The sequence below is a fragment of the Harpia harpyja genome, chromosome 24 (assembly GCF_026419915.1).
Source record: "Harpia harpyja isolate bHarHar1 chromosome 24, bHarHar1 primary haplotype, whole genome shotgun sequence".
In the NCBI taxonomy this organism is placed as follows: domain Eukaryota; kingdom Metazoa; phylum Chordata; class Aves; order Accipitriformes; family Accipitridae; genus Harpia; species Harpia harpyja.
The window spans coordinates 1,030,424-1,056,651 of record NC_068963.1 but is presented as its reverse complement, the minus strand read 5'-3'; the positions used below and the strand labels follow the sequence as shown (position 1 = coordinate 1,056,651).

General features: G+C 62.7%; 3 protein-coding genes across 7 annotated transcripts; 2 read left to right on the top strand and 1 right to left on the bottom strand.

Annotated features, from left to right (window-relative positions):
* The first annotated feature begins 626 nt into the window (after window positions 1–626).
* Window positions 627–5,801, top strand: ZBTB45 (zinc finger and BTB domain containing 45). Of its 2 annotated transcripts, XM_052774852.1 has the most exons (4): window positions 627–757; window positions 2,353–2,651; window positions 2,733–3,429; window positions 5,138–5,801. In XM_052774852.1, exons 2-4 carry the CDS (start codon window positions 2,409–2,411, stop codon window positions 5,491–5,493), a joined length of 1,296 nt encoding a protein of 431 aa, XP_052630812.1. In that variant the 5' UTR covers window positions 627–757; window positions 2,353–2,408; the 3' UTR covers window positions 5,494–5,801. The 2 variants fall into 2 exon arrangements, with proteins under 2 accessions (XP_052630812.1, XP_052630811.1); XM_052774851.1 differs by having other exon boundaries at window positions 2,353–3,429.
* A 926-nt stretch (window positions 5,802–6,727) lies between these two features.
* Window positions 6,728–13,070, bottom strand: LOC128135798 (zinc finger protein 239-like). Its single transcript, XM_052774881.1, has 4 exons — window positions 12,973–13,070; window positions 12,024–12,095; window positions 9,895–10,504; window positions 6,728–7,420 (listed from the first exon to the last, which is right to left on the bottom strand). Exons 2-4 carry the CDS (start codon window positions 12,088–12,090, stop codon window positions 6,952–6,954), a joined length of 1,146 nt encoding a protein of 381 aa, XP_052630841.1. The 5' UTR covers window positions 12,091–12,095; window positions 12,973–13,070; the 3' UTR covers window positions 6,728–6,951.
* A 2,498-nt stretch (window positions 13,071–15,568) lies between these two features.
* TRIM28 (tripartite motif containing 28) lies at window positions 15,569–25,654 on the top strand. Of its 4 annotated transcripts, none has more exons than XM_052774844.1 (18): window positions 15,569–15,836; window positions 17,184–17,296; window positions 17,403–17,535; window positions 17,746–17,881; window positions 18,941–19,057; window positions 19,151–19,265; window positions 19,353–19,499; window positions 20,734–20,848; window positions 20,921–21,021; window positions 21,120–21,384; window positions 21,492–21,531; window positions 22,041–22,103; window positions 22,775–22,976; window positions 23,048–23,301; window positions 24,677–24,785; window positions 24,882–24,956; window positions 25,059–25,193; window positions 25,290–25,654. In XM_052774844.1, exons 1-18 carry the CDS (start codon window positions 15,629–15,631, stop codon window positions 25,458–25,460), a joined length of 2,499 nt encoding a protein of 832 aa, XP_052630804.1. In that variant the 5' UTR covers window positions 15,569–15,628; the 3' UTR covers window positions 25,461–25,654. The 4 variants fall into 4 exon arrangements, with proteins under 4 accessions (XP_052630804.1, XP_052630803.1, XP_052630806.1 ...); XM_052774843.1 differs by having other exon boundaries at window positions 21,489–21,531; XM_052774846.1 differs by lacking the exon at window positions 22,041–22,103.
* The last annotated feature ends 574 nt before the right edge of the window (window positions 25,655–26,228 follow it).

Below are 26,228 nucleotides of genomic sequence, written 5' to 3'. Positions count from 1 at the left end.
ATCCCAATCCTGCAGGGGGTCCCTATAGGCATTGGTACACTACGGGGGTCCCTACGGGGTCTATAGGGGATCCCAATCCTATGGGGATCTCTATGGGGTCTATAGGGGATCCCAACCCTACAGGGGTCCCTATGGGCATCTATAGGGGATCCCAACCCTACAGGGGTCCCTATGGGGTCTATAGGGGATCCCAATCCTATGGGGATCTCTATGGGGTCTATAGGGGATCCCAACCCTACAGGGGTCCCTAGGGGGTCTACAGGGGATCCCAACGTTACGGGGGTCCCTATAGGCATTTGTACACTACGGGGGTCCCTATGGGGTCTATAGGGGATCCCAACCCTACAGGGGGCCCGTATGGGGGTCTATAGGGGATCCCAATCCTATGGGGGTCCCTATGGGCATCTATGGGCATTTGTACACTACGGGGGTCCTTATGGGGGTCTATGGGGGATCCCAACCCTACGGGGGTCCCTATAGGGATCCATAGGTGACCGCGGCCCTGCGGACACCCCGCGACCCCCCTACGGGTCCCCGCGAGGGGCGTGGCCTCTCCCGCCCCGTCTCTATGGTGCGGGGGCGGCGGGAGGACCGCGCCCGCCTCCCTCTCTATGATCCCGGCTCACTTCCTCTCTTGGCCCCCCTCCGGAAGTGACGCGTGGGAGACAGTAAGACGGAGGCTGGGGGGGGCTACCGGAAGCGGCGGCGGAGGCACTTCCGGGTGTCGGGGCCGGCGGCGGTTCCGGCGGGCGCGGAGGTGAGTGTGGCCCCGCCCCCACCCCGCCCCCCCGGGGTCTCTTTTTTGGGGGGGGAGGGGTGGGGGATGTCCCCGGGGGTTCGCCACACCCCCCGGTGACGTCCCGCGAGGTGTCCCCCGCGCTCCCGGGGACGCCCTGTAAAGGTGTCTCCCCACGCGCCCCTGACGTCATCAGAGCTGCCCCCAGCACCCGGTGACGTCCCGCGAGGTGTCCCCTGGGCCACCGGTGACGTCCTGGTGGCATCTCCGCAGCACGTTGGTGTCACCGGCCCGTGGTGGCGTCACGTCGGGTGTCCCCAGCTCCTGGTGGTGGCATCTCCGCACCACGGTGATGTCACCGGCCCATGGTGACATCACATCGGGTGTCCCCAACCCTCGGTGATGCCATGGTGCCATCTCCAGCCCATGCTGATGTCACCAGCCCATGGTGACATCACACTGGGTGTCCCCAACCCTTGGTGATGCCCTGGTGGCAACACATAGCACAGTGATGTCACCAGCCCATGGTGACATCACATCAGGTGTCCCCAGCCTTCGGTGATGCCATGGTGACATCAGATCAGGTGTCCCCAGCCCTCGGTGATGCCATGATGCCATCTCCAGCCCATGCTGATGTCACCAGCCCATGGTGACACCACACTGGGTGTCCCCAACCCTCGGTGATGCCCTGGTGGCATCTCCACTCCACATTGATGTCACCAGCCCATGGTGACATCACATAGGGTGTCCCCAACCCTTGGTGATGCCCTGGTGGCAACACATAGCACGGTGATGTCACCAGCCCATGGTGACATCACATAAGGTGTCCCCAACCCTCGGTGATGCCCTGGTGGCATCTCCACACCACCTTGATGTCACCAGCCCATGGTGACATCACATCAGGTGTCCCCAACCCTCGGTGATGCCCTGGTGGCATCTCCACACCACGTTGATGTCACCAGCCCATGGTGACATTCCTTAGGGTGTCCCCAGCCACCGGCAACGTCTTGGTGGCATCTCCACACCACCTTGATGTCACCAGCCCATGGTGACATCACATCAGGTGTCCCCAACCCTCGGTGATGCCCTGGTGGCATCTCCACACCACCTTGATGTCACCAGCCCATGGTGACATTCCTTAGGGTGTCCCCAGCCACCGGCGACGTCTTGGTGGCATCTCCACACCACCTTGATGTCACCAGCCCATGGTGACATCACATCAGGTGTCCCCAACCCTCGGTGATGCCCTGGTGGCATCTCCACACCACCTTGATGTCACCAGCCCATGGTGACATCACATCAGGTGTCCCCAACCCTCGGTGATGCCCTGGTGGCATCTCCACACCACCTTGATGTCACCAGCCCATGGTGACATCACATCAGGTGTCCCCAACCCTCGGTGATGCCCTGGTGGCATCTCCACACCACCTTGATGTCACCAGCCCATGGTGACATCACATCAGGTGTCCCCAACCCTCGGTGATGCCCTGGTGGCATCCCATAGGGTGTCCCCAACCCTCGGTGATGCCCTGGTGGCATCTCCACACCACGTCGATGTCCCCAGCCCGTGGTGACATCCCATCGCGTGTCCCCAGACCCCGTCGCTCTTCCCTCAGGTATCTCCAGACCTCACCGACGACCCCGGTCCCCGCCGGCGCCCGTCCCCGCCATCATGGCGGAGGCCGTCCACTACATCCATCTCCAGAACTTCAGCCGTTCGCTACTGGAGACCCTCAACGGCCAACGTTTGGGCGGCCACTTCTGCGACGTGACGGTTCGTATCCGCGAGGCCACCCTACGAGCCCACCGCTGCGTCTTGGCCGCCGGTAGCCCCTTCTTCCACGACAAGCTCCTCTTGGGTCACTCGGCCATCGAGGTGCCACCCGTCGTCCCCAGCGGAGCCGTACGGCAGCTGGTGGAGTTCATGTACAGCGGTTGCTTGGTGGTGGCCCAGTCGGAAGCTCTGCAGATCCTCACCGCCGCCTCCATCCTCCAGATCAAGACGGTCATCGACGAGTGCACCCAAATCATCTCCCAGAGCCGCGGTCCCAAGGCGTTGCCCCCCGCCCGCCCGCCCCGCCCCGAACCCATCCCGCCGCCCGCCGATCCCCGTCACAAACCGCTGCCGGTGCCGCCGGTACCGTCGGAACCCGACGTTCGATTCGGTCCCAGCGAGCCGGCGCCGAGCTGCCACAGCCGCAAGCAGCGGCAACCGCTGCGGCTCCAGTTGCCGGTTAAGGAGGAGGAAGAGGAGGAGGAGGAAGGGGGAGGCGCCGCCAGCGCCGGTGAGGAAGGTTTCGCCCCACCGCCCTTCGCCGCCGAGGAGCCCCCGTTTTTCGGCGCTCCCGAGGTCTTCGCTGACGCTTTCCTCCCTCCCTGGCCCGGCGAGGACGGGGGCAAGTTTGGGCCCGATTGCAGCCTGGAGGCGCCGGGCCGGGCGCCGGCGTTTGGGGCCAAGGCGGCACCGGGTGGCAACGGTTTTGGTTTTGCGCCGCCGCCCCCGCCGCCGCCGCCGCCGCCGCTCTACGAGGGGGGCGTGGAGGCGGGGCTAAGTGGTGGGGGTGTCCCCCCGGTCCCCGAGGTGGCCCAGCCCGGCCCCTCACGTTGTCCCGAGCCCTCCTACCAGTGCGGCCACTGCCAGAAGACCTTTAGCTCCCGGAAGAACTACACCAAACACATGTTCATCCACTCCGGTGAGGGGACACGGCAGGGGGGACACGGTGGGGACAGACGGGGCGGGGGGGGGGGACACAACACGGGGCTCACCCGGCTCCCCAGGGGACTGCGGGGCCGGAGCAGGTTCCGTGCGGGGGGGATGCAATGGGGACGGTGAGGGAGAGGTGGGGACACGGAAGGGTGGGAGGATGTTGCGGGGACAAGGACGGTGCAGTGGGGGAGCGGGGAGATGGGGGGACGGGGACATTGGGATGGGGATGGTGACGTTGGGGGATGGGGGTGTGGAGGGACGGGGACGGGGATGTAACGGGGACCCACGTTGACCTGTGTTGACCCGTGTTGCTCCACGTCGATCCACGTTGACACACGTTGCTCTGTGTTGTTCCACGCTGACGTGCGTTGCTCCACGTTGGTCAGTGTTGACTTGTGTCACTCTGTGTTGACCCATGTCACTCTGTGGTGATCCACGTCACTCTGTGGTGACCCATGTTGATCTAGTGTTGATCCATGTTGATCTGTGTTGACCGACATTGACCCCTGCTGATCTATGTTGACCCATGTCACTCTCTGTTGCTCCATTTTGACCCATGTAGACCTGTGTTGATCCGTGTTGACCCATGTCAATCTATGTCGACCCATGTTGATCCAGTGTTGACCTGTGTTCACCCATGCTGACCTGTGTCGACCCATTTTGACCCATGTTGGTCAGTGTTGACCCATGTTGATCCATGTTGCTTTCTTAATCCGGTGACCCATGTTGATCTATGTTGATCTATGTTGACCCATGTCACTCTCTGTTGCTCCATTTTGACCCATGTAGACCTGTGTTGACCCATGTTGATTGGTGCTAACCTGTGTTGACCTGCACTGACCAATGTTGACCCATGTTGACCTGTGTTGATCCACGTTGACCCCTGCTGATCTGTGTTGACCCGTGTCACTCTGTGGTGCTCCATTTTGACCCACGTAGACATGTTTTGATCTATGCTGTCCCATGTCATTCTCTGTTGACCCATGTTGATCCAGTGTTGACCTGTGTTCAGCCATGTTGACCTGTGTTGATCCATTTTGACCCATGTTGATCAGTGTTGACCCATGCCAATCTGTGTGGACGCATGTTGATCCGTGTTGCTTTGTTAATCCGGTGACCCATGTTGCTCTGTGTTGCTCCATGTCAACCTGTGTTGATCTGTTGACCCGCGTTGACCTGTGCTGACCTGTGTTGATCCATGTTCACCTGTGGATCTGTCGACCCATCTTGATCTGTGTTGACCTATGTTGCTCCATGTTACCTGTATTGACCCACGATGACCTGTGTTGATCCATGTTGACCTGTGTTGACCCTCATTAATGCACGTCACTCCCTTTTGACCCATGTTGATCCATTGACTTGTGTCGATCTATGTTGACTCATGTTGACCCATGTTGATCCATTGACTTGTGTCGATCTACGTTGACTCATGTTGACCCATGTTGATCCACATTGACGTGTGTTGACCCATGCTGACCCATTAACTTCTGTTGCTCCACGTTGACCCATGTTGACCCCGTCAACCTGTGTTGCTCCGTGTTCCTCCATGTTGACCTGTATTGATCCATGTTGACCTCTGTCAACCTGTGTTGCTCCGTGTTGATCCATGTTGACCCACCTTGATCCGTGTTGACCCATATCGATCCGTGTTGACCCATACTGATCCAAGTTGACCCACGGTTGTCTCTCTGTAGGCGAGAAGCCCCACCAGTGCTCCATCTGTTGGCGCTCCTTCTCACTCCGTGACTACCTGCTGAAGCACATGGTGACCCACACGGGCGTCCGCGCCTTCCAGTGCGGCGTCTGCTGCAAACGCTTCACCCAGAAGAGCTCCCTCAATGTCCACATGCGCACCCACCGCCCCGAGCGCTTCCAGTGCCGCCTCTGCACCAAGGGCTTCTCCCACCGTACCCTCCTCGAGCGCCACGCCGCTGCCACCCACCCCGTGCCACCGCCGGGGCCACCGCCGGGGCCGCCACCACCTGAAGCCGGGCTGGCAACGTGGCCAGGCGCTGAGGCTGCGGGTGCTGGCCCCACTCACACGGCGTGAGGGTGCCCCGGGGGGGTCTGTCACCCCTGAACTGCCTCGGGGGTGGGCTTTGGGGCTCTCCTGTGCCCGTGGACAAGCCCCCGGGCCTGTCTGAGCACCCCAGCGTGAAACCTGGAGGACTTTGACCCCACCCCAGCCATGGACTTGATGCCCTAGATGGACAGACGGAGGGAGGTGGGGTCCACCCCGCTCATCCCCTCCCAGCGACGTGGTTTCCGTCCCCCCAAACCGCGGTGGTGGGGGCTGTTAAACAGACTTGGTGGAGCCGGCGGGTGGTGAAAATCAACACGCGGGTTTTAAGGAGCGTTTTAGTGCTGTTATTGCAATTTTTTTCCCTAAAAATTCCCCCCCTCCCCACTGCTTGCCCACGTGACATCTCACCTACTGAATGGTGGATGCCAACCATGGGCACGTGGCCACCATGGAAGGGCCACGGTAGCCATTGGCCACATCATGTGACCTCCCCAAGTCTTTGTGATGATGATGGGTGTCAATGGGACCAAACTACATCCCCGTGGCCACCACAGACAAGCTGTAGTAGCCACTGGGCCATGTCATGGGTTCTCCCTGAGTCTTTGTGTCTACCTTCAGCCCCAATGCCACCTCTTTTTGCCCACGTGGCTTCTCCACGAGCCAATGGGAGGCACCAGTGGAGCAAAACCACATCCCTGTTGGCCACATCATGGGCCCTTCCCAAGTCTTTGTGTTGACAATAGGCGCCAGTCCCTGTGGCCACCACAGAAGGGCTGTAGTAGTCATTGGCTGTGCCATGGACCCTTCCCAAGTCTTTGCATTGGCGATGGGCACCAAAAGGGCCAAACCACATCTCCGTGGCTACCACAGAAGGGCTGTGGTAGCCGTCGGCCACGTCATGAGTCCTCCCCAAGTCTTTGTGTCCACGTTTGTCCCCAGTCCCGTGGCTTTTTACCTACATGGGCTCCCCACAAGCCAACAATGGGCATTGATGGAGCCAAACCATGTCCCCATGGCCACCACAGACGGACCATAGAGTCACTGGCCTCATCATGGGTGCTCCCCAAGGCTTTACTTTCACAATGAGCACCAATGGGGCCAAACTACGTCCCCATGGCCACCACAGAAGGGTTGTAGCAGCCACTGGCCACATCATGGCTCCTACTTAAGTCTTTATGTTGACGATGGGTGCCGACAGGGCCGACCCACGGGCACGCGGCCATCACAGAACAGCTGTAATAACCACTGACCACATCGTGGATCTTCCTGAAGTCTTTGTATTGACGATGGGCACCAACAGGGACAAAACACGTCCCCATGGCCACCACAGAAGGGCTGTAGCAGCTATTGACCACGTTATGGATCCTCCATGAATCTTTCTGTTGACGACGGGCATCAGCAGGTCAAACCACATCCCCGTGGTCAGTCACCACAGAAGCACCATCATCTGCTCCACCACCTCCTCCCCTCTCCTTGGGGAGCCCCTCAGAGCCCCCGGTGCATTGCCAGGGCCGGACCGGGCCCCCGCTCAGCTGCGTGGAGGCGGCGATGGCGAGCGAGGTGGGAGCCGCGGCTGAAGGTCTTGGGGCAGTCGGGGCAGCGGTAGGGCTTCTCACCGGTGTGGGTGCGCTGGTGCTCGAGCAGACGGGCGCTCTCACCGAAGCATTTGCCGCACTGGCTGCACTGGAAAGGCTTCTGGCCGCTGTGGAGACGGCGGTGTTGGCTGAGGTTGGAGCTCCAGCCGAAACGTTTGCCGCAGGCGCCGCACTCGTAGGGTTTCTCGCCGGTGTGGGTGCGCTGGTGCTGCAGGAGGTTGGAGTTCTGGGTGAAGCTCTTGGCGCAGGCGCCGCACTTGTAGGGCTTCTCGCCGGTGTGGGTGCCCAAATGCCGCATCAGGTGCGAGCTCTGCCCAAAGGCCTTGCCGCACTCGGTGCACTTGTAGGGTTTCTGGGTACTTGGGGGGGGTGTGGGGGGCAGCCCCCAGGGCCAGGCCAGGCCGGGTGGTGATGTCACCGGGCTCTCGGGGGCATCCGTCTCTGGGGACTTCACGGTGCCTGTGGGGACATGGAGATGGGCATCGCCATGGGGATCCCTAATTGCCCTCCCTGAGCTTCTTAATTGCCCCCAGTATCCCAAATTGATCCCTGGAATGCCCAAATCGCCCCTGAGCTCCCAAATCACCCCTTAAGCTCCCAAATCACCCCTCGATCTCCCTCACCGACCCCCCCGCTGGATCTCCCAAATTACTTCCCAAGCCATATGGTGCCCTCTCAGACCCATATCTCATTTGGAGATGGCCAGAAGAAACATGGAGGTCAGGGATGGACCCGGGTTGGAGCAAGGACCCCTCAGAGGTCCCCTGTGTCCCCCCACCCTGGTGGGACAGAGCTGGGGAAGAGACCCAGGGACGTGGTGGGGCTCCATCCTTGGAGGTCCTCAGACTTCCCTGGGAGGAGCCATGAGGAACCTGGACGAGATGGTCCTGCTTTGATCAGCGTTGGACCCCTCCGCTGTCCCATCATGCTTTGCAGTGCCCCCCCCGTACCCTCTCCCCGGCTGGGCTCACCTCCGTGGGTGCCGGGTACCGTCCCCCCATCCCCGTCCCAGGCATCGGGCGGCTCTTCTGGCTGCTCCATGGTCTGTGGGGAGACACAGGGTGGGTGGGGGGGAGATTTGGGGGGGGTCAGCACCCACCTCCCCTAAAAGAGGACCCAGGCATCCAGAGTGGGAACGGGGGGGGCTAGGGCTGGAGAGACTGGGGGAGCCCTGGATGGGCTGGGGGGGGGGGCAACCGGGAGGGGTCCTGGGGGGGGGTGGACAGAGGTGGAGGTGGGACAAGGGGGATTTTGGGGGGGGGGGCACTGACTATGGGGGTGCACCGAAGGTGAAGGGGGGAGCGTGAGGGACCTCTGCACCGGGAAAGGGGGGGGGGGCAAACCGGGGGGGGGACCGGGGCGGCATCGGGGGCTCACTGGGGGGAGGGGGCACAGGACGCGAGAAGGGCACCGGGGGGGTGGGGGGCACCCGGAGGGTGGGGGGCAGGACTTGGAGGGAGAGGGACAGCAGTGGGGGGGCTGCAGGGGGGGTTCCGGGCCGGTCCCGGGGTCTCTTTCCCCGGGGTGCCCCCCCCCACCCACACCCCCTCACCTAACAGCCGCGGAGCCGCCTCTGCCCCGCGTCCCCGGAAGCGCTCGGGAACCGCTAGGGGCCGCTCCGCACCGCTCGGAGGACCGCGACTCGATGGTGTTAACCCCCTCCGCGCCGCCTTGCCCCGACCCCTTCCAGCCCGGGCGGGGCCCTGCGGTATATTTTGGGGTGCGGGACGTTTTCCCCATTTCGGCAGGTTTTTGCGCCATTTTGCGGCCTCGCCCCTCTGTCCCCGAAGGGCTGTGGGGGGCCCCGAGGGGCAGAGTTAAGGGGATGGGGGGGGGTGTGTCTCCAGGTTTCTGAGGCTGCAGGGGGGTGTCCAGAGCCAAATTTGGGGAGACAGAAGAGGGGCTCCAGAGCCGGAGCGAGGGGTCCGGAGCTGAATTCGGGGGGTCCCCGAGGTGACTCGTGTCCCCACGTGCATGTGACGAGGCCAGAGCGCTGGCGGTGGCTCCCTGAGGTCCCCACGGTGACGGGCACACTGAAGGGGATTCCCGATGTCCGTGTTTTGGGGTCCTTTGGGGTTCCTGGCGGTGGATTTGGTGACAACCGGCGCCCGTTTCGGTGTCCCCAAGGGCTACTTGTGTCACCACGTGTGTGTGACGAGGCCAGAGCACTGGTGGTGGCTCTCCAAGGTCCCTGTGGCAACGGGAAGAGTGAAGGGGATTCCCGATGTCTATGTTTTGGGGTCCTTTGGGGTTCCTGGCGGTGGATTTGGTGACAACCGGCGCCCGTTTTGGTGTCCCCAAGGGCTACTTGTGTCACCACGTGTGTGTGACGAGGCCGGAGCGCTGGCGGTGGCTCCCTGAGGTCCCCGCGGTGACGGGCACAGTGAAGGGGATTCCCGATGTCCGTGTTTTGGGGTCCTTTGGGGTTCCTGGCGGTGGATTTGGTGACAACCGGCGCCCGTTTTGGTGTCCCCAAGGGCTACTTGTGTCACCACGTGTGTGTGACGAGGCCGGAGCGCTGGCGGTGGCTCCCTGAGGTCCCCGCGGTGACGGGCACAGTGAAGGGGATTCCCGATGTCCGTGTTTTGGGGTCCTTTGGGGTTCCTGGCGGTGGATTTGGTGACAACCGGCGCCCGTTTTGGTGTCCCCAAGGGCTACTTGTGTCACCACGTGTGTGTGACGAGGCCAGAGCGCTGGTGGTGGCTCTCCAAGGTCCCTGTGGTGACGGGCAGAGTGAAAGGGATTCCTGATGTCTGTGTTTTGGGGTCCTTTGGGGTTCCTGGCGGTGGATTCGGTGACACCCGGCGCCCGTTTCGGTGTCCCCAAGGGCTACTTATGTCCCCGCTGGTGGGTGACGAGGCCAGAGCGTTGGCGGAAGCGCTTGCCGCAGCGCGGGCAGGGGAAGGGCTTCTCCCCGGTGTGGATGCGGCGGTGAGCGGCCAGGTGAGAGGCGACGGCGAAGGCTTTGCCACACTCGGCGCAGGCGTGGGGCCGCTCGCCGGTGTGACCGCGCCGGTGCAGAGCCAGCGCCGAGCTCTGGCTGAAGCGTTTGCCGCAGTGGGCGCAGGCGAAGGGTCGCTCGCCGGTGTGCACCCGCCGATGCACCGCAAGGTGCGAGGGCACGGCGAAGGCTTTGCCGCAGTCGGCGCAGGCGTGGGGCCGCTCGCCGGTGTGCAGGCGCCGGTGAAGGCCAAGCGCCGAGCTCTGGCTGAAGCGTTTGCCGCAGTGGGCGCAGGCGAAGGGTCGCTCGCCGGTGTGCACCCGCCGGTGCACCGCCAGCCGGGAGCGGGCGCCGAAGGTCTTACCGCAGTCGCCGCAGCGGTGGCCCTCCGGCGCCGGCGGGGACGTGGGGACGCCACGCTGGTGGCAGGCGGCGTCGGTGGCGTCACGGGTGGGCGGCATCGGCACCGGGGGTGGTTGCGGAGGGTTGGCGGGGCCGGGAGCTGTGGAGAGAGGGGAGGGTGAGGGGGGGCCGGGCTGTGGGGACGCTGGGGACACGCGGTGTGACGTGGGGGACACATGGAGGGACACGGGAAGGGACATGGGGGACACACGGAAGGACACGCGGTGTGACGTGGGGGACACGTGGAGGGGCACACGGTGTAACGCGGGGGACGCGGTGTGATGTGGGGGACGTGGAGGGACAAGGGGACACGCGGAGGGACATGGGGACACGTGGTGTGACATGGGGGACATGCATAGGGACACATGGAGGGACATGGGGGACACGTGGAGGGACACAGTGTGACATGGGGGACACGTGATGTGATGTGGGGGACGTGCAGAGGGACATGGGGACACGTGGTGTGACATGGGGGACATGCATAGGGACACATGGAGGGACATGGGGGACACGTGGAGGGACACACGGTGTGACGTGGGGGACACGCGGTGTGACATGGGGGACACATGGAGGGACACACCATGTGACGTGGGGGACATGCAGAGGGGCACACGGAGGGACATGGGCGACACGGAGGGACACACAGTGTGACGTGGGGGACACATGGACACGCAGCATGACACGGGGACACACAGAGGGACACACAAGGTGATGTGGGGAACGCGGTGTGACATGGGGACACGTGGTGTGACATGGGGACACACGGAGACGAGGACATTCAAAGTGACACTGGGACACATGCAGAGTGACATGGGGGACATTGGGAGTGAGATGGGGACATGGGGGGACACGCGGTGTGACATGGGGGACACATGAAGGGACATGGGGGACATTTGGAGTGACACGGGGATGTGGAGGGACACGTGGTGAGACATGGGGGACACGAGGAGTGACATGAGGACGCGGGGATACAGACTAACATGGGGACAGGTGGAGAGAGACGGGGACATTTGGAGTGACATGGGGACACATGTGAAGGAACATGGGGGACATTTGAAGTGACGTGGGGGGACATGTGGTGTGAGAAGGGGGACACATGGAGGAACATGGGGGAGATACACGGGGACGCAGAGGACAGCGTAATGTGAGGGGACACGTGGTGGGACACATGGGGACACGGAGGGACACACGGAGTCGCAGGAGGATGTGGGGGGACACCTGGCGTGACATGAGGGGGACACACGAGAGGACGTGGGGACACGGGGGATCTGGGGAGAGACAAGGTGGGGACGTGAGGACACATGGGGACATGAAGGGACTTTGAGAGACCCGAGGACACACGGGGGGACACGGTGGGGACGCAAGGGGACACCAGCGCACGTGGAGGGACCTGGGGACACACAGAGGGGTGGCAGCGACACAAGGGGATCCCTGAGGGACACGGGGGGGACACGAGGGCACGGGGGGGGACACCGAGGGACACGGCGGGGGGGGGGGGACACCGAGGGGGATCCGAGGACCTGCAGAGGACATGGGGGGGACACCCAGGGGACACTGAGGGACGTGGGGACATGGAGGGGGACAGGAGGGGACCCGGGGGGGGGACCCGGGGTGCTCACCGGGGGGGACGTGGGGGGGACACTGTCCCAGGGCCAGCAGCCCCCAGGGGTCCTCGGCCAGGAACATGGCGCCTGCGGGGACACCACCCTCAGCCAGTGCTCCCAGTAACCCCCAGTGCCCTCACAGTGCTCCCAGTAACTCCCAGTGCTTCCTGTGACTCCCCCCAGCGTTCCCAGTACCGCCCAGCACTTCTGGTTTCCCCCCAGTCGACCTTCCCAGTGCTCCCAGTAACTCTGTCCCGGGGCTCCTAGTGCTCCCAGCAACCCTCCTGCAGCACTCCCAGTAACACCCAGTGATCCCAGTAACCCCCTTGCTGGCTTCCTCAGTGCTCCCAGTTCTCCCCCACAGCAATCCCAGTCCCCTCCCAGTCCCTCCCCAGTGCTCCCAGTTCTGCCTCCCAGCACTCCCAGTACCCCCCCAGCACACCCAGTAACCTTTTGGTGCCCTCCAGTGTTCACCCCCCCAGCCTCCCCAGTCCTCCCAGTCCCCCCTTAGCACTCCCAGTCCCTCCCCAGTGGTCCCAGTTCTGGCCCCCAGCACTCCCAGTGACCCCCAGTGTCTACCCCTCCAGCCTCCTCAGTCCTCCCTTAGCACTCCCAGTCCCCCCTTAGCACTCCCAGTTCTGCCCCCTGGCACTCCGAGTGACCCCCAGTGTCTACCCCTCCAGCCTCCTCAGTCCTCCCTTAGCACTCCCAGTCCCCCCTTAGCACTCCCAGTTCTGCCCCCCAGCACTCCCAGTGCCCCCCAGTGTCTACCCCCCCAGCCTCCCAGTACCCCCTTAGCACTCCCAGTCCCTCCCCAGTGCTCCCAGTTCTGCCCCCCAGCACTCCCAGTGCCCCCCAGTGTCTACCCCCTCAGCCTCCCCCAGCCCTCCCAGTGCCCCCTTAGTGCTTCCAGTCCCTCCCCAGTGCTCCCAGTGCTCCCCCCGCCCCACCCCGCTCCCAGTACCTCGGGCGGGCCCGGCCCCGAGTCGGGCCGAGCTGGCGGCAGCGGCGGAAAAGGGGATGGGGGGGGGGGGGGCGCGCCCCGCCCGCAGCGGGGGGACCGGGAGGCACGGAGGTGGGGGGGGACGACCGTGGAGGGACCGGGGGGGACTCGGGGGGAGCCGAGGGTGGCACTGGGGGGGGACACACACACGAACGGGGCGGGTGAGGGGGTGGGCGGTACCGGAGGGGCGGTACTGGGGGGGCCCCGCCCCCCCAGCGGGGTCGGTACCAGGGCCCTGTCGTGGGTGTCCCCACCCCACGTGGGTGCCAGCACCCCAGGGACACCCAGGAGGGATGTCCCCCTCCCTGGGACGTGTCACCAGCCTGGGGACACCTAGGAGGGGTGTCACCATGCCGAGGACACCCACGGAGGCATCCCCACCCCAGGGTGGGAGGTGATGTGGTGGCTCAGCACCCATAGGTGTCCCCCATCCTCCCCCAGTAGCTCCCAGTTGGGTGCCACATCCCCATTGGTGCGGGGTGGGGACACCCACGGGTGACACAGGCCCTGGGGACACCTGAGAGGCCCCACTGGGCACCCACGGTGGGGTGGGGAGGGGGAGGACACCCCCTCCCCCTCCATGGGCTGGGAATGGGGGACAGGCAGGGAGCCCCCAAACTGGGAGAGAGGCTCCCAAACTGGGAACAGAGAAGGAGGGGCTGAACAGGGACACCCCACCCATCCCCAAACTGGGAGTGGGGGAGGGGGAAACCCTTCCCAAACTGGGAATGGAAGAGAGGAAAGCCCTCCTCAAACTGGGAATTGGGGAGAGGACGTGCGTGCACCCCCCCAAACTGTGAATAGGGGAGGGAAATAAACCCGCAAACTGGGAATGGGGAATTGGGAATCGCCCCCAAACTGGGAATGGGGGAGGGGAATAGTCCTCCCCCCAAAAATGGCAAAAGGGGACTGGCTGGGGGGAGCCCCACAAACTGGGAATAGGGGAGGGGAAAAGCACCCAAACTGGGAAGGGGGGAGGGGAGAAGCACCCAAACTGGGAATTGGGGAGTGGGAAACCACCCCAAACTGGGAACAGGGGAAGGGATTCGGACAGACCCCATCTTGTATCGCGGTAGGCAGGCTCCCCCCAATCCTACTAGTGGGTCAGTAAACTGGTCAAAATTTGGGTGCTTTGGGGTGGGATGGGAGACATTTAGCCCCAGTTTGGCCCAGTTTGCCTCCAGTCCACCACCCTACCCCCCCCCCCAAACACCTGTACGACCTCCCAGCAACTTTCACCCAGCATCGGCTTTAAATCAACCTCTCCAGTGGCAAGATTAAGTATTTTCAAGGCGTTTTTACTCACTTGCACATGGCTCTGGGGACCTTAAAGCCCCTTTGGAGACTCTCAGGCTTCTCCTCTGGGGGTGAAATCGGGCATTAAACTGACTGAGAAGCAAAAAGATGGGGCTGAATGAGATGGGTGGGGCGAGGAAAGCGCAGGAGGCTTGTGGGTAGCACAGGGGGTGTTGGATGGAGTCGCTGGGGCAGGATGGAGGGCTGAGGGAGCCAAATCGGGGCTGTCTGGGCTAGTCCTGGCATGGTTGAGGTCTAGCTCTGAGGGAGGGCGGTGATTTCGAGGTGACGCCAGGGACTTGGGCCCAGGCCTGGCTCATGCATCACAACCTAGAGCCAGATTCTGGCCTTAGGCCCTTATCCACAACCAGCCCTAACCCTGGGCCTCAACCCAGGCCCAAAGCCAAGCCCTTGAAGCAGCTCCTTGCCCAGAGCCAGGGCTGAGCTCAGGCCCCAGCCCCAGGCTGACGGCCAAGCCCCGGCACAACCATGCTCAGGGTTGGGACTTGGCCTAAGCGGAAGCCCGAGCCTTGCCCCAGGCCTACACCCAGGCCCAGCCTAAGGCCAGACCCACGTCCTGCTCCGGACCCACATCCAGGCCCACCCCTGCACGGCCATCGATACCCGGTCTGCGTCCTTTCCCCTTCCCACTCTTGCCCCGAGACCCCTTAGTCCCGGGGGAGGGAGGGAGCTCCGGCCCACCGCTGCCGAACCGTAGTGACTCCGGACCGCCTCTGGGGGGAGGGAGATGCTGAGGTACTTGCAGAGGTGATTGGTTCGCTGAGCTGTCGATCAGAGCTTCTGCCCCCACCTCCCCACGGACTGCGGATGCCGATTGGCTGAGCGCAACGTCCTTCTGTAAAAGGCACAGCCGTCCCTGAGGTGATTCGACCGCTGGTTGGTCCAGCGCCTGCCCGCCCTCTTCGCTCCAAGACAACATGCGCCCTCCCAGCCTGGGGGGGCGGAGCGCTTGAAAGAAGCGGATTGGATCCATGTGCTGTCAGTCCGCGCTATCCAGGTGTCTATTGGCTTAAAGAGCTGTAGCCTCCACCCACTGGGTGAGCTGATTGGCCCGTTCGCCTTTAACTCGGCCCCCGCGCCGCTCACGTGCCGGCGGCTCCTTCCCGCCCCTCTCTCGCTGCCGTCCCGCCTTCGCCTCCCATTGCCTTTCCGCCCTGTCAATCCCAGCTCGGTCCCGCCCCCCTCGGCCCACAGGGGGCGCTGATTGGCCGCTCCCGGATGAGGAGGTGGATCCTGCGCGCGCAGCCGGCGGGGGCTCGCCAGCCGCCCGGTGAGGGGGCTGAAGGGGGCAGCGGCCGCCATGTCGGGCCTGGCGGTGGAGTCGGTGGACGGCGCCGTCGGGAAACGACCGGACTCGTTAGATTTACTGGAGCGTTGCGGTGTCTGCCGGGAGCGGCTGAGGGCCGAGAGAGAACCGCGGCTGCTGCCCTGCCTCCACTCCGTTTGCCGGGAGTGCCTGAGGGCCGCGCCGGGCCCCGCTGCCGCCCCCCCACCCCCCGATGGGCTAGGTGAGGTGAAGAGGGGGCTGGGGCACCTTAACGGGGGGGAGGGAGGTGTGTTAACCGGGGGCGAGGGAGCCCCGCAATAGCGGGGGGGGGAAGGAGCCCTATGGGGTCGGGGAGGCGGGGGGGGGGGAGAAAGGAGCGTGTGAGGCCCAGCTAAAGCGGGGACCGTGCACAGCCGTGGTCGGGAGGGTCGTGCAAGGCTGTAGAGGGGTGGGAGGGCGGTCAACTGCGGCAACGGGACCGGGAGCCGTGCGAAGAGAGGGGAAGGGGAAGCGTGTGTGCGCTTGTGTGTGTGTGTGCAAGGTTGGGGAGGGTGTACGGACAGGTAGGGCGGCACAGACGGCCCTGTGAGGGTGTGAAGAGGGATCAGGGTGGGCTTGGGCGCCTGTGAGGGCGTTTTGAGGGTGGTGTGGGATGGGAGCCGTGCTGAGGGGTGCGAGCGGACCTGTGGGTGAAGAAGCTGGGGTGCTGTCGACACCCTTGGCTTCTCCAGGGGCTCCTTAAATGGGTTATCACGTGTGGGGCTTTAGCTGGATGTGGAGTAGTCCATGGGGTCTCCCCAAGTCTCCTGTGCTCGGTGGCCTCCTCCCCTCCTCCAGTTTGTCATACTGGGCAGCCCCCAACTGCCCCACGGCTGCTCTGACCCCACCTGGACATCTGGGTCCTTCCTGCCACGGGGTTGTCCCATCCCGGGGGACGCACTCTGACCCTGTTGCCGGCGGTTGTCTGTGCCGCGGCTCCTCGTCGCCCTCTCCGCACCCCTCCACCTCTGCGGGGAGGCTTCTGGGGAGATGAAAAGCGCCACATCCTCTCGTCACCGCCTGCGGGAGATGGCATCTCAACCGTCGCTGTGCCGCCTCCCGTGGTGAGGAGGAGGAGGAAGGCTAAATCAGCGGCTGTTGTGAAGGTGGATGACGGAGCTGAGCAAGAGACAGTGGCTGTGGAGGTTCGCGGTGGATATTGGGAGAAATTTCCTTAACTGGTGTTTTGCCTGGAAAAAGCCATCAGTGACCTGGGTTGATGCTGGACCTGCTTCAAGAGCAGGGACCCCCCCCCGAGGTGCTGTCCTCTCTGTGATGACATCGGGGACAGCCCCAGGGCCATGGTGGTGCTCCAGTTTTGGAGGTCTCCAAGATCTGCACATCACTGTCAGGACCCAGGATCTTCTGGTTTCTTCCTTCTCCTCTGGAGCGCTTTAGTAGCCCACCCTGCTAACGAGCTACCCTGTTTTTGCCAGGCACAAGGCACCGTGCGGGTCCATGAGGGGACTCTAGTGACAAATGGTAGTGACCGGGGTTTGGGGTGACCCTGGGCCCCCCCTGACACCCTCCACCGCTCCCCTCCCTGCAGTGATCGACTGCCCCATCTGCAAACACCAATGTCACCTGAAGGATGTCGTGGAGAACTACTTTCTGAGGGACAGAGGGGCCGAGGCAGCTGCCACCAGCCAGGGGTCGAGTCAGGTACCAAACACATCGTTAATGCTTAATTAACGATTAATTAGGGTGAAGTGAGCTCCTGGTGGCTGGGTGAGTCCGGTGTCCCCACGCCGTGTCTCTTGTCCCCCAGTGCTGCACGAGCTGCGAGGACAACGCGCCGGCCACCAGCTACTGCGTGGAGTGCTCGGAGCCGCTCTGCGAGACCTGCGTGGAGGCCCACCAGCGGGTCAAGTACACCAAGGACCACACGGTCCGGGCCACAGGTCTGTCCTTGTCACCGTCCTTGTCACTGCGCTGTCACCACCCTTTCCGACGCAATGACCTTGTGGCCGGCGCGTCCCTGGGCGCGTCTGGAGGTGCTGCTGCGGTGGCCGTGCCTGTCACACAGGGACACCTACTCTGCCAGCGGGTCCCGCTGGGTGCCGGTGCCGTCATGATGACATCACGGTGATCTCGCGCTGCGTTTCCCGCAGGCAGCGGCAAGGCGAAGGAGGGGGAGCGCGCCGTGTACTGCTCCGTGCACAAGCACGAGCCGCTGGTGCTCTTCTGTGACACGTGCGACACGCTCACCTGCCGTGACTGCCAGCTCAACACCCACAAGGACCACAAGTGAGTGAGCATCGGCAGTAACTACGTTAATAAAAATTGATTTTTTTTATGGCTAATTATCGCTTGAATTGGTTATCTTGCTCGGTAGCCCTTAAAAATGGTGGTTTGGGGCAAGTTAGATAAACAAATTTATTTATCGACTGAAAAGGTCGTCTGGGCACCTCATCAGTGAGGCCCTGCGGTATCTTAAATGTGCTTTTAGTGAATATCTAAGAAGGTACATAACTAATTAAACTGATTAATAAGTTACTGAAAAAGAACTGAAATTAGCCCGCAGGCTAATTATTTTTGTCAATTAGTTATTGATTTTAAAAATGAAGCTTATTAGTTATTAGTTGGCCAACTACTGAAGGGATTGACCAAGTAGGGCGTTAATTTTGGTTAATTTTTATTTTTAACCAAATAGGCATATTATGTGATTATTTCCTTTTTTAATTAGCGGACTGGTTGGTTTGAAGAGCTTAAATTACTTTTAGTTTTTAAGGAATTGGAAATATGTAATTTGCTAGTCATGAAAAGTCAATTTAATTACATTCTCAGTTATTTCAATTAGCTTGATTTTTTTTAATTGGTTTTTAATTGTTGTGGTTTTTTTTTAAATAGCCTGGTTTTGCTGTCAGACTGGTTAAATTTCCTAGTTGAATCGATAATTAATTTGATTCATTATCTGATTATCTGAGTAGGTATCTAGTTAGATTACTTACCTGATTGATTAGTTATATTAAAGGCATTTTTGATGCATAAGATCTAATTCGGTTAGTGTAAGTAACTACTGAAATTAAAGTTTTGTGGCGGCTGAGTTTGTTAGCTCAGCCAGCAACTTGACCCAAATTAATTTGATTATTAATGGCTAACGAGCTAATGAGGAAGTTAGATAAGTATTGAGCAGGTTAACCTATTCAAGTTGGTTCCTTTCTCCAGTGGCTCCAGGAGTTGGGGGGGCTATTTTGGGCCCCCCGCCATGGGTCGCTGGTGTAGGGGGCTGCACCCGTTGGGGTGTTTTGGGGCTCGCACCCCCCCCAGCCCCACTGCAACCCCCTATCCCCCCTGCCCACACAGGTACCAGTTTCTGGAGGATGCGGTGAGGAACCAGCGCAAGATGCTGGCGACGCTGGTGAAGCGCCTGGGCGACAAACACGCCAACCTGCAGCGCTCCACCAAGGAAGTGCGCAACTTGTACGTGCCCCATCTGCCCCCCCCCCGGGGGGAATTATCTGCCCCTGACAGGGGCATTTACCCCCCCTCACCCCTTCCCTTCTCTGCCGGCAGCATTCGTCAGGTGACGGACGTACAGAAGCGGGTGCAGGTGGATGTGAAGATGGCCATCCTCCAGATCATGAAGGAGCTCAACAAGCGTGGCAAGGTGCTGGTGAGCGATGCCCAGGTGAGCCGGGTGGTGATGCGGTGCCAGCCAGCGTTTTCCCTGTCACCGTCCCTCTGCCCTGAGGTGGCGTTGTCCCTCTCCTCGCAGAGGGTGACGGAGGGGCAGCAGGAGAAGCTGGAGCGGCAGCACTGGGCCATGACCAAGCTGCAGCGGCACCAGGAACACATCCTCCGCTTCGCATCCTGGGCCCTAGAGAGCGACAACAGCACCGCTCTGCTGCTCTCCAAGAAGCTGGTGAGCTGCCAAGGGGCCCAACTCCCCTCTCAGACCCCCCCTAAACCCATCACCTTGGGCAGGGAACCCTCTGGGACGGATAGTTTGGGGCCATTGGTTCCCCTGTCACTGTGACTCTGCTGTCTGGGACTGGTGGGGAAGCGGGTGCTGGAGAGCGAAGCCAAGCCCCAGGCTGTGCTGTGTCTTGGCCTGGGGTCTGGCTTCCTCTAGGTTCCCTGTTTTGGGGGGACGTCAGGTGAAGTGGGGTCAGAAGACAGTCTCCTGAGGGGTGGTTTGCCCCCAACTCCCCCTCAGCTTCCCCAGGGTGCCCCATGTCCCCTGCTGCCTCCCCGTCATTGTCCCCAGGGTGCTTTAGTGGGGTCCCTAGGATATGCTGGGTCCTCTCGGGGTTCCCATGCTGTAATGGCAGCCCGCCAGCCAGGGGGTTATCCACAGCAGGTCCCCTCAGAGTCCCTGTGATGTGACGGGTGCCACCAGGGTGCCACATCAGGTTCCCTTGGGGTCCTGCAGTAGGTCCCATTGCAGTCCCCATGGTGTTATGGGTGCTGCAGCAGGTCCCCTTGGGGTCCCTGTAGCATGGTGGCTCCCCCAGGGTGCTGCCACGTGTCCCCTCAGGGTCCCTGGGACACAGTGGGTGCACCAGGGTGCTGTCCTCTGTCCCCTCAAGGTCACCATGATGTGACGGGTGCCCTCAGGGTGCTGCCACATGTCTCCTCAGGGTCCGTATGGTGTGGTGAATGCCCCTGTGGTGCTGAAACGTGTCTCCTTGGGGACCCCTCGATGTGACAGCTGCCCCTGGGGCACTGCCACATGTCCCCTCGGGGTCCCTGTGATGTGACAAGTGTCCCCAGGGTGCTGCTATGTGTCTCCTTGGGGTCCCTGAGCTGTGAGAGCTGTCCATGGGGCACTGCCATGTGTCTTCTTGGGGTCCCTGTGATATGATGGGTGTCTCTGGGGTGCTGCCACGTGTCCCCTTGGAGTCCCTGCATTGTGATAGCTGTCCCTGGGGCACTGCCCCGTGTCCTCTCGGGGTCCCTGTGACGTGACAAGTGTCCCCGGGGTGCTGTCACGCATCCCGTCAGGGTCCCCACGATATGACGGGTGTCTCTGGGATGCTGCCACGTATCCCCTTGGGCTCCCCACGTTGTGACACCCACCTCTGGGATGCTGTCACACGCATCCACCCCAAGGTCCCTGCGCTGTGACAAGCACCCCCCTGCAATCCCCTTCCCAGATCTGCTTCCAGCTCCACCGTGCCCTCAAGATGATCGTGGACCCCGTGGAGCCGCAGGGTGACATGAAGTTCCAGTGGGACCTTAACGCCTGGACCAAGAGCGCTGAGAGCTTTGGTGAGGCCTCGGGGAGGGGACACCCCTGGGGACACCAGGGCCCCCCTCCGACACGCCTCGCCTCCCTCGCAGGCACCATCATCTCAGAGCGGAGCCTCCCCCCGCCATCCCTCAGCCCCCAGCTACCGGCTGCCAGCCCCCGTGGCCCCAGCCCTGCTGCAGGTGCCTTGCAGGTACCTCCAGGGGGGCAGAGGGGTGCGGTTTTTTGAGGGGTCCCGCACCCATGGGTGCCCCCCTAGTAATGGACACCCCCCCCATCTCTCTTCTCCAGGGGCCCCTGCAAGCCACAGTGGTGAGCAAAGGGCAATACGCTCCCAGTCCCCTCCTGCAGCCCCCCACGGGACCCCAAATCGGAGCTGAGGAGGGGCAGGGGACCCCCGGCGTCCCACAGAGCGGTGGGTTGGGGCTGGGGATGCCCACCCTGCCTCAGTTTCCCCTGGGGACAGAGGGGCTGGGCTGCCCCGAACTGTCCCCCCCGCACCTTTACCCGCAGACGGCCGAGAGCCCCGAGGACGTGGCTGCAGTCACAGAGCTTGGTGAGTGGGGGGTGACACGGGGCGGGGGGGCCCTGGTGGGGAGGGAGGAAGAGGAGGAGGAGGAGGAAGCGGGGAGGAAGGCCCCTGATGTGGGTTTTTCTCAGCAGCCAACGGCCCCCCTGAAGCTGCTGTCACAGGAGCGAAGAGGTGAGCGTGGGGGGAACCCTTTGTCGCTAGGGATCTGCTGGTCCTTGTCACCCTGTGCCTTGGGGGGTGGCTTTGGACCCCCCCCATGTAGCTGTCCTGTGTCACCCCCATACCCGGGACCCCTGTCACACTGTCCCCAGGGGTGACTTGGACAGCAGTGTCCGTTGTCACCCCCTACCTGGGACTTCCTTTCCTTGTCACCCCACACCAGGGACCCTGTCCCTTGTCACCCCATGTGCAGGGGGTGGCAGGGACACCCTCTCACCCCGTACTTGGGGTTCCCCCCACCCTTGTCACTTCATACCCAGAGGTGGCCGCAATCCCCCATGTCTCCTGTCACTCCATACCCAGGCATGGAGGACAGGGGACAGGGCCACCGTGTCCCTGTCCGTTGTCCCTGGGTAGTGGGGCTCCATCCCAGGAGGTCTCCCAGCTGGGAGGAACCCAATTTTGGGGCTTGGGAGGCTGCCTGGGGCCCCCCAAGGTGTTCTGACGACCTCATTATACAGGAGAGCACATGTTAATCCTCCTGGGGAGGAGGAGAAGTTCGTTAAGAAGCTGGTCATTAAGCGGTAATGATGAGGGCTCGGTGGTGGGGGTGAGGGGGGAGTTAAGGCACCTCCATTCTGACGGCGAGTTGAGGGGGTGGAAGATGGAGCCCCGGGCCTGGGGTAACCCTGTCCCTTGTGCCTGGGGACAACCAGGACAGCCCTTACCCTTATCCTCCGGTACCCGCAGGTGACCAGGACTCCCTTGTCACCCTGTACCCCATGCTCCCCTGACCCTTGTCACCTCTGTCCAGGGACAACTGTGAGCCCCCCCCCCATCCCTTGTCGCCCCCCTTTCCTGAGGGTCCCTTGTCTGGGATGTCCTTGTCCCCTGTCATTCTGTTTCTGGGGTCCGTCCCCCCCTTCTTGTCCCCTGTACCAGGGAATGGCTGGGTCCCTGTGTGCCAGGGGGTGGCCAGGACCCCCCTGTCCCTTGTCACCCTGTACCCAATGCTCCTCTAAGCCTTGTCACTCTGTTCCTGGGGTCCCCCCCATCTTGTCCCCCTGTGCCAGGGGCTGGCCAGGCTCCCCCCATCCCTTGTTCCCTTTGTAGTGTGGGGTCACTGGGGGCCCTCCCTGTTGGCACCCCCCTCCTGAAGGGACCAGGGACTGCCAGCACCCCAAACCCCAAGGAAATCTACCCAGGAGAGTTGAGGGGGCTCCCCAGAATCCTGACACCCCCCCATGCCCCCCAGGAGCCGCCCCCCCGGGGGCCCGGTGAGCACCCTCCTCCGCAAGGTGCCGCGGGTCAGCCTGGAGCGGCTGGACCTGGATCTGTCGGGGGCGGCGCAGCCCCCCGTCTTCCGCGTCTTCCCCGGCACTTCGGCCGAGGATTTCAGCCTCATCGTCATCGAGCGGGGGGCGCAGCCGCGGCTCCCCGTCCCCTTCACTGTCAAGGTGGGTGTCCCTCTGTCTGTCCCCACTGCTCTCCCCGTCTGTCTGTCTCACCCCTTTCTCTCCCCTTGCAGGTGGAGCAGCAGGAGGCAGCCATCGGGGATACCCAGGACACCAAGCCGGTGGGGCTGCTTCCCGAGCACCCTGGGGTGCTGGGACCCCCCGGAGCCTCGTTGGGGCTGGGATCAGCCCCCCCGGCAGCCCCCCCTATCCCCGGGGTCTCCTGTTGCCGTGTCTGCTGCCAGGCCGGTGCCGTGGTGATGTGTGACCTCTGCGAGCGCTGCTACCACCTCGATTGTCACCTCCCTGCCCTCCAGGAGGTCCCCAGGTACGCCTGGTCCCTGGGATCCACTGGGCAGCCTGGGATCTGCTGCCCCATGTCACCTCCCCGGGTCCCCCTACGTCCCTGGGATCCACTGATCTCTTGTCCCCGAGGGTCGCTGCTCCCCCTGTCCCCTTGGGGATCCGCTGGCACTGCTTGATCCCCCAGGATCTGCTGCTGTCCCCCGGGATCCCCCTTGCTGGGGGTTACTGCCCCTTGGCATCGTGGGCATGGGGAGGATTTTGGGGATCCGCTGCTCCCCAGATCTTCAGGGATCACCCAGAGCCACCAGATCTTTGGGGTCGGCTGATCTCTCGCAGGATCTACTCGTCTCCCATTGAATCTACTGCTTCCTTGTCCCAGGACAGGGGTGGAATTGCTGCCACCCCTCCTGATTCCTTGGCGGGGGATCCTCTGGTGCCATTAGATTCCTTGAGTGATCACTGGCCTCTGGGATCCACCTGCTCTCCCACTTCAGATCCAGTTCTTCCCCAACCCAGAGGTCCTTGGCTACTGCTGGAACTTTGGGAGCTGCTTGACCCTAGTCCACGTCTCTCGTTTGGGATCTGCTGATGTCTTTTGGGATCCACTGATCCCTCTTCTGAAGGAGTTGCTGCCACCCAGGTTTTCTGGTCCTTGGTTGCTACTGGATCCCCAGGATTTGCTGTTTGGTTGTTTTTTCTTTTTTTTCTTTTTTTTTTCCCTGGGATCTTCTATCCCCGTGGACCAGGCCAGCTCTCTCAGATCCACACAGGGACCACCTCATGATCCCTGGAGATCTGGTCTCGATCCTTGTGGAGGTCCGGCTGTTGACCACAGAGCCCTGGGGGGCTGCTTTCAGCTATCCATAGAGGGAGGGATCCATCTCTCAAGCCCAGATCCTCTGGGATCTCCTGGCCCTCATCTGCATTAGGATCTACCTGTTGATCCCAAATCCTGTGGGAACCCCTGGTGTCCGAGCCCCATGGGGCTCTACTCCTCCATCCCTGACCCTCCTGGATCCCTAGTAGGTCCTCAGTCCACCTGGGGACCTACACAGCAACTTGGATCCCTTGGGGATCTAATCCTCTGAGCATTGATCTCGGACCAGTTGGGACCTCTTTGATCCCTGGGGAGCTGGTATCCCCCTCTCCATGGCGGACCCCACCCCATGATCCTTGGCTGCTTGGCCCTGATCCGTGTGGGAATTGCCCTGCTGATCCAAAATCTTGTGGGATCCGCTGTCCCTGATCCCCGTGGCTGCCCATCTCCTTGATCCCAGACACCTGGGGACCTCCGGGCCCCAGTCCTGGGGGGGGGGTGGCTCTGCCCACACCACAGGGAACAAGCTGAGAGGGAGACACCCGATCCCTCAACCCGATCCCTTTGCTCGATCCCACAGCCCCGAGTGGAGGTGTTTGCTGTGCCAGGACCTGCCGCCCCCCAGCGAGGACGTCGCCGACGGCTTCGAGGAGGGGCTGCCCCACAAACTCTGCCCCCAGGACCAGCAGGTATGTATGGGGGGTGTGTGCGTGTGTGTTTTGGGGGGAGATCAGGGGATCCGGTGGTGCATGAAGGGATCGAGGGATCTCTTTACATCCCTGCAGAAATGTGAGTACGTGCTGCTAGAGCTGCTTTGCCACGAGCCCTGCCGGCCCCTCCACCGCCTCTCCAGCTCCCCGGTGAGTCCCGTGGCGCAGGGGCAGGGGATCCAAGGAAGGTGGGGAGGGGGGGTAGGAATCCTTCGCACCCCCCCGGGGGATCCCTCACGCCCCTCTCCCCAGGAGCACCACGACGCCATCGACCTGACCCTCATCCGTGCCAAGCTGCAGCAGAAGCTCACCCCCTACTACCGCTGCCCCGAGGAGTTCGCCCACGACGTCTGGAGGATGATCCGGCAATTCAGCCGCCTCACCGAGGTGCCGGGTGCCCCCCGGGTGGGTTTCTGGGGGGCCGGGGGGGCGTATCCAGCCCCCCCCTCATCCCTATTTCCCCCCACCGCCTCGTCTCCCCAGGACAAGGCGGACGTTCAGTCCATCCTGGGCTTGCAGCGGTTCTTCGAGGCCCGGCTCAGCGCCGCCTTCGGTGACCGCAAGTTCTCTTCCGCCCTCCTCCTCAAACCCGTCATCCCCCTGGATGAGGCCGAAGGCTCCCCAGCCCCCCCCGCCGGCCCTCTGGGGCCCTGATGCCCTCCCTGGGTGGGTGGGGGGGGAGGATAGCGGGGCTGGATCCTGCCCCGGTGCCCCCAAAGACCGTGAGGAGGGACGGGGCGGGGGGGTGTCCCTGTCCCTACCTCACCCCCCACCCACAGCGGCTGTCCCCGTCCCCCCCCCCGTGGGGGTGTCCCCATCTAGCAGAGAAATAAAGCCATCGTCTTGGCCTCCTGGATCTCCTCCCTTGTTTCGGGGCTGGATCCAGCCCCTCAGCCCCCCCGTTTTTGCCTTCTCCTGATGGCCCCCCCCCTTCCCCTGTGAGGCTGGAGAGGGGCTGAAGCTGGACTGGGAGCTGCTGGGAGGGTTGTTGCTGGCCATACTGGGTCCTGCGAGGGGAGAGACCAGTCCCAGTATGGTCCCGCTGGAGATTCTGGTGGGGGAGAGGGGGGAACTGGTCCCAGTAGGGCCCCTCCTTCCGCCCCCACCCCGTGGTTGATGAGGGAGCAACGCCCCCGATAAAGATGGCGGCGCCCACGAGAAAGATGGCGGCGCCCACTGGGGGACAGTAAAGGCCCTCTCACCGGCACCCGTACCGCAGGGCTGGGCCGGTGGCTCAGGCTCCTCCCCCTTGTCGGGATTGGTTGGTGGAAGTAGGGAGGAATCCGGAAAGAGCCGAGTTTCGAGGAGGAGGGTGTGTGGGGGGGCTTCCGGGAATAGCCGACGCTTTCCGGTGAGACCCGAAGGGAGCGGGGAGGGGAGGAGAGGGCGGTGCCGGAAAGAGCCGAACTGATTCCGAAAGGA

Bases quoted from the DNA above. Each gene is read 5' to 3' on its own strand.
- ZBTB45 (XM_052774851.1), top strand. From the start codon at position 2,409: ATGGCGGAGGCCGTCCACTACATCCATCTCCAGAACTTCAGCCGTTCG. The intron at 3,430-5,137 runs GTGAGGGGACAC...GTCTCTCTGTAG, and splicing joins ACACATGTTCATCCACTCCG to GCGAGAAGCCCCACCAGTGC.
- LOC128135798 (XM_052774881.1), bottom strand. From the start codon at position 12,090: ATGTTCCTGGCCGAGGACCCCTGGGGGCTGCTGGCCCTGGGACAGTGT. The intron at 10,505-12,023 runs GTGAGCACCCCG...CTCTCTCCACAG, and splicing joins TCCCCCCCACGTCCCCCCCG to CTCCCGGCCCCGCCAACCCT. The intron at 7,421-9,894 runs GTAGCCCTTGGG...ACCCCCCCCAAG, and splicing joins ACCCACCAGCGGGGACATAA to TACCCAGAAACCCTACAAGT.
- TRIM28 (XM_052774843.1), top strand. From the start codon at position 15,629: ATGTCGGGCCTGGCGGTGGAGTCGGTGGACGGCGCCGTCGGGAAACGA. The intron at 17,882-18,940 runs GTGAGTGAGCAT...CTGCCCACACAG, and splicing joins AACACCCACAAGGACCACAA to GTACCAGTTTCTGGAGGATG. The intron at 23,302-24,676 runs GTACGCCTGGTC...TCGATCCCACAG, and splicing joins GCCCTCCAGGAGGTCCCCAG to CCCCGAGTGGAGGTGTTTGC.